This window comes from Cygnus atratus, chromosome 4, assembly GCF_013377495.2.
Source record: "Cygnus atratus isolate AKBS03 ecotype Queensland, Australia chromosome 4, CAtr_DNAZoo_HiC_assembly, whole genome shotgun sequence".
NCBI lineage: Eukaryota > Metazoa > Chordata > Aves > Anseriformes > Anatidae > Cygnus > Cygnus atratus.
The window spans coordinates 74,675,240-74,689,674 of NC_066365.1; the positions used below are offsets into that span (position 1 = coordinate 74,675,240).

The 14,435-nt window shown below is 58.0% G+C and overlaps 2 protein-coding genes across 5 annotated transcripts in view; one reads left to right on the top strand and one right to left on the bottom strand.

Annotated features, from left to right (window-relative positions):
- Positions 1–13,981, top strand: part of RNF24 (ring finger protein 24) — a 41,160-nt gene extending 27,179 nt beyond the window's left edge. For all 3 annotated transcript variants that reach the window (XM_050710184.1, XM_035547500.2, XM_035547498.2), the window contains one exon: positions 13,457–13,981. In XM_050710184.1, the coding sequence (XP_050566141.1) occupies positions 13,457–13,981 (525 nt within the window). The remainder of the gene's footprint in view (positions 1–13,456) is intronic.
- Positions 419–11,381, bottom strand: PANK2 (pantothenate kinase 2). Of its 2 annotated transcripts, XM_035547495.2 has the most exons (7): positions 11,189–11,381; positions 6,065–6,417; positions 4,812–5,065; positions 3,670–3,846; positions 3,289–3,412; positions 1,534–1,659; positions 419–1,068 (listed from the first exon to the last, which is right to left on the bottom strand). In XM_035547495.2, exons 1-7 carry the CDS (start codon positions 11,379–11,381, stop codon positions 1,018–1,020), a joined length of 1,278 nt encoding a protein of 425 aa, XP_035403388.1. In that variant the 3' UTR covers positions 419–1,017. The 2 variants fall into 2 exon arrangements, with proteins under 2 accessions (XP_035403388.1, XP_035403389.1); XM_035547496.2 differs by lacking the exon at positions 11,189–11,381 and having other exon boundaries at positions 6,208–6,357.
- Positions 13,982–14,435: the final 454 nt, after the last annotated feature.

Here is a 14,435-nt window from a genome sequence, read left to right on the forward strand (position 1 = left end):
CACTAGAGACCCTGCTCCTTTTAGAGCCGAACATCCAAGACTGGGAAGGATTTCTAAAAAAAAAAAAAAAAGGCAAGGCAAAGCAGAGGCACAAGGAAGGAGGCTCAACGTACAGGCTGTGTGCACGCAGCTGGTCTGTTTTAAACTGCTGGCCGCTCCCAGCGTCTCTGTTCTTTGGAGAGATCGTTTATTCGGTACGCAGCAAGCTACCTCCAAATTCCCAGCCTGGAAGTGCCCAACCTTTAGAGGCTCCAAGCTGCAGCGAGCCACTCCACAGGCCGTACGCAAGACTGCATGGACGGAGAACACAGGGAGAAGAACAACTTGTGTAAGGGAAGAACAGCTTTCCCCCCAGACTACAGCAGTTCAGCAATTAATGAGCATAAAACGGAGCGTTACAGAGAAGACCCCAAGTGTATGGCCGAAAGAAAAGTAATCTTTGGTATAGTTATATGCAGCCAAGTCTTACAACGGAGGCAGGAAAGGAAAAAGAAACCTACTTCACCTTCACATTTGCTTTTAGCACACCTCAAGGTCACAGGCTGACAGACGCTCCTGACGCGATGCCGCCGCTACGACGTGTCCCCAGGGGGCTGCGGTCTGCACAAAGTGTCACAGGCTGCAAGCGGAACCGCCCTCAGCACATTCAGGTACCCAGGGCACGGGATTTTCGCCTTCCCTTCCGGCTCTAATAATCCCTACACAAAGGTAAGAACCTGCGCTAGCAGAAAGAAGCCCTGCTGACAGACAGGCCGCTGCGTGGTCCGGAGGGGACAGGAGTGGTCCTCACGGCTTTTACACGCCAGGGCTGTGCTGATGGGCCCGCCCCTGTACGCAGGGTTGATAGCGTAACGAGAACTGTTTGCAAGAAGGCAGGCAGCAGTCCTTTCCCCCTCTGACAGGATCACGCAGCCAGCTTAACGAGTCACCGAACGCCTGCTTTGAAGCTGAACGTGGGCATCGAGACCCAGGGAGCGCCCCGACTTCGTAGGGCCAACGTCCGGAGGCTGCACGGCGTCAGGCTGAATCCAGGAGTTCCAGAAGAGCACCGACGGCACCAAAATAACCCTGCAAGCAAAAAAGGAGCATCCATTAGCAACTCAGACCTGGGCATGCACCTGATACGAGAGGAAGAGTAACAGGAATAAATATTGAACGTACAGCGCAATTTTAAAAACTTATAAGGGGTGGTGGAAGAAATAACTAGACGTAGGTACATTAGGAAGTAGATCCTGATTCTATTTGCTACGTAGGACAGCGGAGCTGCAGGGAACCACGTGTAGCGTCAGTGATGGAAATGGTCTTAGAAACACTAACGTTCACGAGCAAGCACGAGCCTGGCAGTAAGCCGTTCTTATCGCAGTTACCAGAGCAGCCTGCGTGTTTGCTGGGACCCCGCACCAGAGGAACAAGGCGGCTGGAACCTGCTGCACAACGCTCAGCACCGCCGCTACAAACCCCACAGGACTGCCCCCAGAGCGCTCAAGGGCCTGAGTTTTGGTAAGAGAAAATAAAGCTGAAGTGTCGTCTCACCTCGTGTTCCAAGAAGAGAGCTTTTAGCTGTCCCTTCGACCAGTAGTCCAAGGCGTACGCCAGAAGCCTCATGGAGATCGTATTGATCCGCAGGAAGTTGCCAACAAAAACCACTCGATTGATGTTCTGCAAGTACGAAGGAAAAAGACGGGAACGTTAAGCCTGAATTTTTCATTTTCTGCTTGCAACAATGAAAGCCCCACCTTAGAGCTGGAAGAAAAAAAAGTTAACGAGTGCCTTTTAACAAGGCCACGTGTAGCTTTTCAAATCCATTTTCCAGCGGGACTTGATGCAAACCAACCAGCTGGAAGCAGACCAAAAGTCACTGGCTCACACTGAATTCCCCATTAAATCCAGAGAAACTTTACATCGCCCCAAAAGCCTGCTCCTGGCAGCTAAGGAGCAGAACTGCCTTGGCGGGTAGGGACAGGAGCCACAGACAGCAGAGTCAGGGTGCATGTGCAGCTCTCTGAATTTAGAATTTTAAACCTGGACCCAGGAGAGGCTGTCCGCAGGCCAGAAATGACACCAGGTCAGCCTGGGCTCTTGCAGCAGGCAAGAGACAGCCCGAAAGAGCAACGCAAGATCAAAAAGGGCGCGTTGGAAGGGTCAAACTGCACGGGGAAGGGCCAGGGAAGAGAGAAAAAACAAAGCGACCGTGCTGAAAGGGCTGAGCTGGATCCGCGGAGTGTTACCAACAGGAACGTTTCCAGTGAAGAGCGGTGCCAGCCGGGGCATTCTAAGACGGGCTCTTTTTCAGACTCTTCTGCACCACCCAGAAAACCACAGGTGTAACTCCAGCTTCTCTAGCTTAGGGATTTCACCAGAATCGTTGGGGTTTTGTTACCAGATCCCTTAACTGCTTAGCAGCACTGTTCGGCGCGCGCCACCTCTTCTCTCCCCCCACCTCTGGCCTTTGACTCCTCACGGGGAAAGCTGAAGAGCTTTCAACCTGAAAAGAGTATCTAAAACCTCGTAACCAGCACAATTCTGAATGAAAGGACAAGACTGACCCAGTTCAGATTCAAAGCAGATTTTCAGGCAGCCTTTTCACTCACAGAATGGTTCTCCGGAGCCAAGCGATGAAGGGGAACACTCCTGTCCTCCAACAGAGAGGTAACTTTCAGCTCCCCCACTTACTGAGGAATCAGGAACACCTCCTGCCTGCTCCTTCACTCACGTCCTTCTTTGGATCTCCCTTCCATCCCCACATTCATTAACGCTTTGCTCTACCTCGCCATTCGGCACCTTCTCCTCGTTACCCTATGGGCTGGCAAAGCGAGGAACCTGTTGGTGTTTTGTGGGCACGAGTATTTGTACGAGACCCTGCACCGTTTCAGCAGTACGTGAGGATTAATAGGGCTTGCCGACAGTGAGTGAGGAGTATGCTCCCAGCCAAGTGAAGAGCCTGTCTCTGTTCTTTCATAGCCCTGTACAATGCTGCTTGACATGAATGCAACAAGGCAGCACTGTAAAGAAGCTGAAAGCACAAAGATACGGTGACGGCCGCGGAAGTGGTGGTGCTCGAGCGAGGAAACGGGGTAAAAATAACCCAGGGAACCCAAAGTACGCAGGCGGGCAAGCACAAAATTCACTTAAGAATCCAAAGGGAGCGGATTACATCTTCCTGAACATCCAGAAACACAGGAACGAACGCACCTACTGAAGTGTACGCAGGGAAAGAGGCACGGCACAGCAGCAGCACGGAAGCGATGCTTCAGAGGGGAAGCAATGAGATGGGTTTCCCCAAAGTACCTCATTGAGGGCGCACATCCGTGCGATGGAGCCGATGTTGTTAGTGATGGTTATCAGGGTGGCCTTCGCGAGGTCCTCCTTGCTGACAGATTCCCGCTTCTCCTTGCTCATCATGTTCCCAAAACTGCAAAGGAAGGCTTAGGGTTAAAGGCCCGGCTGCACCAGAACTCCAGAAGAGAAGGGGAATCGCTAAGGTAACTAACACGATTCATTTGGAAGCATTTCTGACTTTAAAAAGCAGCACAGTCGGTCATTTAGGTCTGGCGTAACACGAGCAGGAGGAGCGGTGGCTCTCCTAAGACACGCAAGTCCAGTTTTTCATCATTGCAGAACTTTCTGCATAAAAAAAAAAAAAAACCAAACCCACCACCAAGCCATTACCTGGACGCCACGGCCCAGCCCGGCAATCCAAAGCGCTCGTAGTCTCCGCCGTAGATGTCCCGCACCAGTTTGTCCACTTTGGTGCTGTCCCCGTGGGACGCCATCTCCAGGGCTTCTTCGAAGGTGGAGCAACCGGTGAGAAGGCAGCAGAGACCGAAAAAGGTTCCCCCTCCGAGACTGCGACGTAAAGCAGAACGAAAAGTCACCCACCTGCCTTCTGAAGGGGCACGGGAGGAGAGGGCTCGTGCAATCTGCCCCGTCCCTCCTGCTGCCGCTCTCTTTGGCGGGAGTAATCCCAAAAGAGGAGCTCTTCTCTTTAAACCCGCTCCTTTCCAGCAACCCCGCAGCCTGTAAGGAGTCCCATGCCCTCACAGCCTTCTGCAGAGGGCACGTTACTAACCAAGAAGTTCGTTTTCCCGTTATACAAATAGCCACCTTCTTCCCAGCGCTCTGAGAAGCTGATCCCAAAATAAATACGGGTCCTGAGGGGTTCGTGGAGGAGCAGTAAGGGACAGCTATGCAAAACTCTGGAAAAAACTACGTCCTGTGCACGTTACTGTGCGAACATGCCATTAAACATGTCTGAGAGGAGTAAGATCTGTGCTGCGGGGTTTTTCTTATTCTTATTATTGCTCATTTTCAAGAGATTTGGGAAAGCTTAAAGCCACGGAGCTCTCCGGCTTCGCTGGCACCACGAGTCACATCTCCAAGAACAGCAGCTGCAGCAGTCCAGCAACGGCTGGGGAATTACGGTTGTTCCAGCATCCCTTCGGCAAAATAAGGTACCTTGCATGAAAATCTCTGCTGCTGTGACCAGAGCTAACCGTGGTCACGAGCAGGTTTGGGTCAGTACCAAAACGTGGGATCTCTGCTAAATAAAAGGGGTTAATTCCTGCAGCAGGGCAACTGAAAAAACAGCTTCCAAGGACACAAGTTGCAGCAGGGAGACTAAAACACGAAATTCGGATTGCCTCTTCCAGGAGGGATCTTTATCGGCAGAGACACGGGGCTGCAGGAGAAGCTGGAGGCTGACATTCAACTCACCACCCTCTACGCAGCTCGGCCCTGAAAACGCCACCCGCAACGCAGAAAAACGCTGCAGAGCCTGAAATAAGGCTCCCTTCCCCCTTCCCAGCACTCACCTGGTGCCCGTTACCCGTTTGTAGTTCTCTTTTGAGTAGACGGCCAAAATGCTGACCCCTGAGCCGATGTTCACCAGGAGGAGAGGATAGGGGTTCTCCAGGTTGAACGGGAGCTTCTGGCACCGCTCAGCGTCGGTCGGGTTTTCGAAGTAGTAGCACTCCGAGCGGCCGTTGAACCCGACCGAGTCGATGTACAGAACTCCTTTAATGAGGCAGTCGAGTTCATCGAGCTTGCGGAGCTGAAGGTCACCCATCTGGCGGAGGGGAAAGAAAAACGAAATAGAATATTCAAGAAGTAGCGAGGGGCGTGAAATGTTTATGCTCGGGGCTAGAAAAACGCGTTCACTGCCGAATTCAGTTATCCCCACAACTCCTCGTGGTGGCAGAGAAAGAAGTGCGCAGGACAGGAGGGCTGCGTGCCCCCCACCACGGGCTGCTCACTACCCTGGTGTGAAGCACGTGTACGTGAAGGAGGGGGGAAACAAGTAATTTGAGCCAGATTTGGAAGCCAAGAGAACCCCATCGACTTCCCAGGGGCTCAGGACTCTGAGGGACCGGCAGGAAAAGGAAAAAAAAAAATGAAAAGGGGCTTAACTGCTCAAAAAATAAATGAAAAAGAGAGTTCTGAGGTTGTTTTCCCCTTATGTCACTGCCTGGAGTGCACAAAACCCCTCTTTGGTACATTTTTCAAGGCTTGGTTGAACAAAGCATTTAGCACACACGTGCTTCACCCCTAACTAAGGCTCCACCTTACAAGGAAGCCACACGATGATGTCAACCCGCCCCTCCTGACCTCCTTTCGGTTAATTCCCCACCTAACTGGGCTGCACCTCGACCAGCCGAGTGACGCGTGTTAGACGCGAAAGCACACGAGCTAGGGAACGATATGAAAAAAAATGAAGCATGTGAACAGCCAGCAGTGAGGAAACACCACTGAGACGGGCACAATCACAGCCTAATAACACAGAGCAAGTCCTGTGAGAGCGCACGGCGCGGCGGTCAGCGAGTCGTTTCGGAGCCGCGGGAAGGCTGCATGCACTTTCAGGGAAGAACGGGTCCTGATTTAGGGACGTGAACGTGACTGCGCACGCTGTCTCCCGAGCTACGTTTGATCTGAGTTAGGTGCGCCCTTCCGAAGCTGCTTTAGAGGAGTTGAGAGTCTGCGGGGAAAGGCTGGGAGCATTCCTAGCTCGAAGCTTAAACAGAGTTTCACTAGCAGACCCTAAGTGTGTATAGAAGCCGAAAATGCCTACTGTGCGAAAGTCCTGCTCAAATTTGTACGCTCCACCTCCCGTGGCACATAAGGTAGTATGGAGGCTCGAGAAGTGCTTTTCGCTTCCCATTTGAATAAAAGCAGGCATGTCATGAGTAGGAAAGCGTATAAAGTGCAGATTGCCTTTACGTCCACACAGGGTAAGGTCCTTTAGCTCTAGGTGCACATCCCGAATGCCTGTGGATCCGTAGGCGACGTTGGAGGTCAGGTACTTTCGGATGCTTTTGAGATTTTCCACTTCTTCCTTCTCCTCCTCGGCGGTGATGTCCTTCGGTTCAAAATACACCAGTTTGACCAAGGTGCCTCCGATGTCCAGGCCAAACCAAGGAAAGACTGGAGAGGGGAGAAAAAAAAAAAAAAAAAGAAACGGGATACGTAACGCCAAACTGTCAGCAAAGTACTCACAGACCGAACCGACCCGTGCCACTCTCTGAGCACTCCAAAATACAGCCCCATTCGAGCTATCCAAATCCGCGGAAAATAAAAATAGCGTGCTCTTTCTTTGACAGAACGTGGCTGTGGGCGCTCAGACCCCTCAGCTACCTCCTCCTTCGAGGCACCTGGTGCTCAGGAGCCCCCCAAAACCTCCCGTGCAATCCTCCGAATACCCGCAGCACCGCCACAAAGCGCCCCGAAGACACGGCCCCGGTCGGGCAGCAGCGGCGCACCGGCCGGGTGCCGCTCCGATTTTAATCCCCAGCCATTTCTTTATCCATAAAGCCCTGAGCCAGAGCCCGGGATAACACCAGCGCTGCTACATCAAAGCGACGCACGAACGGTAACTAATCACAGCACGTAACGGCGAGGTAGACAAGGCATCTAAGATGCCCCAGGGAGACAAAAACAAATGTCTAATTGGATTATTTTATTAGTCAAATTCCGCCCCCCCCACCCCGCGGTGCAAAATATGCACTGGTGGCGGGCCCAGCGCCGTTTACAGCTGTATTAGATAATGAGCTTCTTGGAGAAGATCAAGAGAAAGCCCCGATCAGATGGAATCTGCGATTAGAGCGGGGAACTGGAAGGGATTAACGCTGCTGTTAATGAGCTGAAGGCTGGGCGGGAGCTACCGAGACCCGAGGGCTCCTGAGCGAAGAGAAAAGCGCAGCCGCGTGCTTGCGGCAGCAGGACGAAACCCTCACCGCTCTGTAAAAGAAAACAAAACCCTCGCCGTTCTGTAAAAAGAGGCGAAAGGAGACGCAAGGCCTATTTTGGGAAGCGCGGCCAACTCCCCGTCACCCTCGCTTTCTGCTGCGTTTACTTCAAACGAGAGCAGGCACAAAAATAACCGCTCGTGAAGGAGGGAGGAACCCGGACCGCCGTCCGACGGGGAGAGACGGCGGGAGCGGCCCAAGGGCTCCCTGCACAGCGCTTTCCAGTCGCGCTCTCCTCGGATGACCTGCGGCACGCACAGCTCCGGCAGTTTCGGGATGAGGAGCGCAGCGAGTTCTCCTAACGCTCACCAAAGGACTTCCAGAAAGCTGCTGGTGGACCTCCTTCTTCATCCCGCACCACAGCTGTGCCGTCGGGGCGTGAGACTTCTATCCCCCCGCGTTATAAGAAGCCCGCAACAGGCTCACAAAGCTCTGAACCGGCGGAACACCAAGCGTGGAGCGGAGCCTCCCCGTGGTGGGCTCCCTGAAGACGTGACGTCCCTGCCAGCCCCGAGCAGACGGCCCGAGCCAGCCACGGGGACAGCCCTGAAGGCAGCCCAGGGGGTAATTAACTCAAACCCAACGATTCCTCGTCGCAGATCTCTCCTCACAGGCCTCCCGCCGCAGGTCAGGATCCATTTTCACGCCTCCTTCCCTCACCTGCGCAGCGAAGCCAGGCGAGAGCGCCCCAATGGCCACGGGCGGCCGCGCCCAGACCGTGTTTTTCGGAAGGGCGCAGGCAAGAGCAGGAATTTGGGAATCCGTCCCCACGGCACAGAGAGCCGCGCTTTTTCTTACAAGTCAGCCACGCGACCGTGCCCGGCAGCAGCCGTCCCTCCCCATACCAGAAAAAAAAACAAGGGGAGAACCAGAAAAACCCAAGGGGAGGACGCTCTCCTGGCCGGACACCACCACCAGCTGCTGTTTCTCCTCAAATACCCATTTCTCCAGCATCTACCGCAGTCAGAGCCGGCTTTCCAGGCCCAATTTCGGATCTGCAGGCTCTGCTCTCGCGCGGCACCTTCCGGGAAGCAGTTTGCCTCTCCGTGGCGTGTAAAAGGCAGGAAATCCGCTTCCCAAAGCAGGAGCTGCTCTCCTAAGGGCCTGCGAGCCCGTTCCTTGGAGCAGCTCTGCTGCGTTTTCAGCACCGACAGCCGCCAGCACCGCTGCCAGACCCGGGGGAAAGCTTCAAAATAAAAATAAAACAAGAACGCCGTGGAACTGTGCGTGAAAAGGAGCCGGGGTGCGAACAAGGCGCAGCACAGCGGGCACACGACCTGGCCTCCCCGGCACGACAGCCTGCTGAAGCAGGTGCAGAGCGTCTTCAAGGCGATTTCCTTCCAAAAAACCAAAATTCTTCATCTTTTGGCCTGATGAAGGTTCTCCTCCCTTAGCACAGGCGCTGCACGAAGCAGCCTGTAGGGACGTTTGCATACGCACGGTTCACGTGCGGCTTTCTGTCTCCAAACCAAACGTTTTTTCCAGCGGGCAGACCTCTGGATCCGGTCCGTGAGCCAAGCGGGGAGCTCCCAGCCCGCCAGCCACAGCTGGAGGACGCTGCGCGGCCCCGCAGCAGGAGCTGAAACCCTCCCTTCTCTGCCCCCCGTCCTCAAAGCCCTGCTGGAGTCGGGCTGTGAGCCGCCGGGGGCAGGGAAAGGGAAGGCCTTTGTCTGGTGTGTAAATCACCTTAAAAATCCGGTGCTGCGTAAATAAAAACCCTCCTCAGACCGACTTCCTTCTACCAGGTTCGGGTTGTGAGAGCCGCGGAGCGTCAGGCTGAAAGAGGCGATAAATAAAGGTCTCCGTGGTGGGTTTCTTCACGTGACAAGCGGGATTGCAGAGTGATCCTTCGTTAGGGGGCAATTAGATGAAAAGCTACAAGGATTTGCCTGTGGAGCAACGAAGGCCGACGATTTAGCCGAGCGCACAACGAAAAAAAAAAACAGTCAACGTTGTATTTTAATAGCGTTGTGCTGCTATGGAAATGGTGGAGCTGGGGGAAAAAGGGGAGAAAAAACCCCAGCATTCAACGTAAAGCGCCGCTAATCTCACAGCTCCGAAAAGGGGAGTTCGCATTTCATACGCCATTCCAGGACAGGAAAAGGCATTTTTAAAAAAAAAAAAAAAAATCAAAGCTTACATTTTGTGTTGCAAAGGAGCTGCCAAGGCCGAGCTTTACGGCTTCTTATTTGGAAGAAGACGCTAAAACTTCCAAAGCCAACGTTCTGCTGCTCCTCGCTGCCCGGGCATCGCCGGTTTCGTGCCCAGCACAGGGAGCCACAGGGCCCAGCTCTCCTTCCCTGTGCACACTCGGCCGTGCCTCTTGCCCTTCCTCTTCCTCCCAGCCCAGCCTGCAGGCGCAGACCTCACGGAAGACTCCAACAACTCCAGAAGGGAACTCCTCCTTTGGCAGAAACCGCCCAAGAGCAAAGCAGAGGGGTTTAATCCCTTCATGCACGGCTCCACCTACGCCCACCCTCATTTTCGAGCTCTCCTTCGCAGCCGACGGCTCCGTACGGAGCAATCGCACGGCTCCCAGCGGGATCTCTGCGGCGATCTCGTTAGCTGCAGCCACACCAGACTCACCCCCCAAGCTGGTTTTCCTGCATCTCAATGACAAAGCCGATCCCCGCTGCTCATTGCATCCCGCCGCTGCGCTCCGCTGCCAGCCCGTCAATTCCTCGGCAAGCAGAAAACCCCACAGTAACCTCAGTGACTTCACGTGGGCTTTACAGCCCTCGCCAGCTACAGGACGGCTCCTGCAACCTCCCCCCATCTGGAGCGGAGGAAGGGGAGAGGAAAAGCCTTCTGGAGGAAGGCTCTGCACCGGGCGAGCGCTTTGGAACTGCTTTTTGGGCGTTGGTTTTTTTTGTTTTTTGTTTTTTGGCTAGAACGGTGTGGTTGGCAAATGACAGAGTCCCTTTTTTCCAGCAGCCAAAAAAGCCTTTAGCACTGAGGAGAAAGACCACTGAGAGCACCGCACGATGCGGGCACTGCAGCGGCTCGGCGACGCCACGCACGGTAGTTCTGCTTCCTGCTTTCAGGCCGGGCAGCCCCGGCCTCGGGCTCTGTCGGTGGCGTCCTTCAGGCAGCCGCGTCCTTCAGGCAGCCGCGTCACGGTGCTGCCGCCTCCTCCCGCGGGCACCCCCGGGCACCTGCAGGCACCCAGCCCCGCGCCACGCGTGGCTGAAAGCGGCCACGGCTGCTGCCAAAACCGGGGCTGCCGCCTGCTCCGTGCCCAGCCCGGGTACTGGGGCTCGGGGGCCGGCTTGCGGCCGGCTTGTCACAATGTCCCTGCCAAGCCGTGGGGCTTCTCCCCTCCCCTGCTCCCCAGGGGAACCAGGCACCGCTTCAGCCCTCGCTGCCTGGCTCTGGGCTGCTGTCCCCCGTGTCCCCTCGTCCCGTATCCCCCCCATTCCTTCTGTCCTCCCGCCCCCTGCCCTCTATGTCCCCTCCTGTCCCCTGTGTCTCCCCCTGTCCTTCTGTCCCCCTGTCCCCCGCCTGTGTCCCCCTGTCCTTCTGTCCCCCCAGTCCTTCTGTCCTCCTGCCCCCTGTCCCCCCCCGTCCCCTCTGTCCCCTGCCTGTGTCCCCCTGTCCTTCTGTCCCCCTGTGCCCCCCCGCCCAGCCCCGCACCCCACCACCCCCATCACGCCCCCCATACAGCGCCTCCCCCCCCCGGGGCCCCCTTCCCTTAGCCACGCCCTCAACCCCGCCCCCTCCACCCCAGCCCCACCCACCACCACTAACCCCGCCCACTCCCCCAAGCCCCGCCCACTCCCCCAAGCCCCGCCCACTCCCCCCACACCCGCCCACCCGCTCCGGCGGCCCCGCCCCTCCCCTTAAGCCACGCCCCTCCCTTTAACCCCGCCCCTCCCTCTAGGCCACTCCCCTCCTTTAGGCCCCGCCTCCTCCTCTAGGCCCCGCCCCCCCTCCCCCTGAGGCGCACTCACGCGGCCGGTTCTTGCGGACCGAGTCCCGCCGCTGCCTCCCGCTAGGCCCGGCCGCCGCCGCCGCCGCGGAGCTGTCAGCGCCCGCCGCGCCTCCGCCGCCGCCGCCGCCGCTCCAGCGCCTCGGGGGCCCGGCGTCCGCCCCCCGCCTCCGGGCCTTGTCCTCCGCGCCGCCGCCGTTGCGCAGCGGCTCCATCCGCAGCGCGGCCCGGCCCCATGGGCCGCCCGTCCCGCCGCGCCCCGCCGCTCCCCTCAGCCGCCGCCGCAGCCGCCGCCCGCAGCGCGCCTGCGCCGAGCGGCCCCGGCCCTTCCTCCCCCCCTGTCTGCGGGCCCGGCCGCGCTCGCTCCTGCCCCGAGGGAAGGGGGCGGGAGGAGCCGTGAGGCGGCGGCCAATCGGCTGCCGCCGCAGAGCGGAGCGACGGGAGGGTTGGCCAATGAGAGGAGAGGGTTGGGAGGCGGCGGGGTGGCGGGCCCGCCCGCCGCGCTCTGACAAGATCGGGGAGCCAATAGGAGGAGAGAGCGCGGGGAGGGGAGGGGCGGGGGATGGGAGACGGCGTTGGCCTATGGAGTCCCTTCGGCAGGAGAATGACACGGCCGCTGTCCAATGGCGTGAGGCGGCTGCCCGGTGGGGGCGGGAGAAAACGGATGATTGACAGCCGGGTGTAACCATGGCAACGCAGACGGGGGCCGAGGGGAAGACTGCAGTAGGCCCGGCTGGGCTGGGCCGCGCGGGGGGGGGGGGGGGGGCTGCTTTGCATACGTTTTGCATATGCAAATAGCGAGGCCTCTGCCCCCCGGCTGCCTTCTAAGTCACGATATAACCGCAATATGTCACGACATGCATCCTTACCCATCCCTAGGGCCGTCCCGGGAGGGGGGCAGCAGGAAACGGGGGCGCTCCCAGAGGGGTGCGGGTCTGGACTGAAGGGCAGGTGGTAATTAGTAAGCGCTAATTAGGGGGCAACGGGTGCCTGGCGCACCTAGGGCACGGCCTGGCGTGACTGCAGCCCTGCGGCGTGCCCTGCCCCGAGCTGCGCCCCGCTGACCTCACCTCAGCGCCCTTAATTCGATACCGAAGAGATTAAGTGACCGAGAGTCCAGAAAATAAATACAACGCATTTGGGCCACAGCTCCGGCGGGAACTTGCCCAGTTGTGGAATTCCCGAACTCCCCAGGCGAAGGCAGCGGGGGCGGCTGGGGGCCGGGTCTCCTCCCCGGTAAGGGCAGGAAGCATGCCGTGGGGCTGGTGGCAGCAGGGCAGGGCACGACGCCCCTAAGGAGAAATCACCCTTTTATTTAAACGTTGCCTCCGGCTGGTGAAAAGCCTGCCTGTTTTCATCGCCGAGCTCCGGCCGTGTGTGACGCGCCCGGGATGGCAGCCGGGTGCTCCGGCTGGGGACAGGGGAAGCGAGGAGAGGCGAGTGGGCAGAGCTCAGCCCCCCCGGGGGCACCTGTGCAAAAGGCAGCGTGGGAAGGACACCCAACACGGCAGGCAAGGGCTGTTTCCAGCCACGCTGCCTGAAAGCTTCCCAACTCTCCCCAAAAAGACGCCCGCGCCCACCCCCAGGACCCCCCCTGCCAGCGCAGCTTGGGCTGGAGCCGCGCGCAGCGGCCGTTTCGATGACGTTGGTGTGATTTCCATGACCGTCCTCTGCAGGCCGGGCCCGGGCTGCTCAGCCCGTGGGGAGCCACCGCCGCTGGTCCCGGCACAGAGCTGAACCCAGGGTGCCCGGAGGCGCTCGGTTTGCTGATCCTGCGACCCGATACGAGCACAAAGCCCGGGTCGCGGAGGCAGAAGCGCAAGCGGAGCCCCGTGCCCGGTGCGTACGGCCCGCCTAGCGCGCATCTGCTCACGGCGTCCAACCTCGGACAAAAGTCCAAAGGCGGCCGACTCCCGGCAACAGAGACACTCGAGGCTGCTTGTGGCAAAAGTTGTAGGTAATTAACGTTCAACTCTCTTAATTAAAAGCACCTCTCTTCTCAAGTGGGCTGAGAAAGCCGAATGAACTGGAGCAACCCCCCCACCACCACCCCAAAAAAAGCAGCAGGCCGGGTGTTTGGATCCTTCTTTGTGGCCTCGGTGGTTCTGCGGGCCGGTAAACCCGGTTTAATTCCCTGTTCAACCCCTCCGTGAAACCCACTTGGTGTCCTTCCTTGCCCTCCAGAAGCTGGGATTCTCCCCGCCGTTACAAACACACGACACCTCAAAAGCTTTGCGAAGTGGCAAACGGTTTTATTACGTATTTCAAAATGCGCCTTGTTCTCTTTTAGAGGATTTGCAGGACGCGATCCCCTCCCGCAGGTTCACCCGCTGATGACGCCCCTGAAGTGCCGCGTTACAAGGGTGAGAGCAAGGGCACGCCAACCGCCGAGAAAACCGCGTGCTTTTATCGGGCCCGAGGCGGTGAAATAACCCAGCCGCTTCCCAGGAGCGATTCGACGTGGCAATGCCAAGTGAACGAGCCGTCGCTCCGAAGTACCGGGGGAACGGGGGAAGGATTCCGCAGCCGGGGAAAGCGTCCGCAGAGGAGAGAGCCTTGGTCCGGGTGCTGCTGCCTCGGGATCTCCCAAAGGCCGCAGAAGGCTGTGGAGAAGGCGCGTGCCCCCCCGCTCCCGCAGGCCGAGCTTTCAGCTGGAGTCCGCAGCGCAGCGCTCACGCGCGCTGCTTCACAGCACGTTACGAAGGCGTTTCCTGACGCCTCCTGCTCTAGTTCTGAGCAACGCGTCCAGGAGGAAGCAGGAGCCTTCAGGGAAGTGAAGGGATTTGGGAAGATTTCCCCGCCCGCTGTAAATTAAAAGTACGCCTGAGCGCTAAAAGCTGGAGCTTTCGGGGGGAGGCCGCGGGTCTGTGCAAAGTGCTCGCGGCCAGAATTACTTCGGGCTGAGCGAAATGTCTGACAGGGCGCTGCTGGCGGGGAATCCCGGGTTCTTCCCCCTGCTTGTGGGGAGCTTTGGGAACTCACCACCTTCTCTTCAGCTGGGGAGAGCAGCCCCGGCATCCCCCGGCCCAGCAGGGACGTAAAGTGCGTTCAAAAAGCCCTCTCCCCTCCGCCGAGAGATAAAACACCGGGCGCTGAGCGGGGAACGGCTCGCGTTCACCCTCCAAATCGGCCCCGCCGGACCGAAATCGACACCTCGCTGTTCCGTTTATTTATCGCCCGTCGTTTTAGGAAGGCACTTGGTGCATTTCGGGGCAGAGGGCGAGCGCTAGCAGCTGTCGGCCCTGCGAGCCCGGGCAGAAATCCCCCAG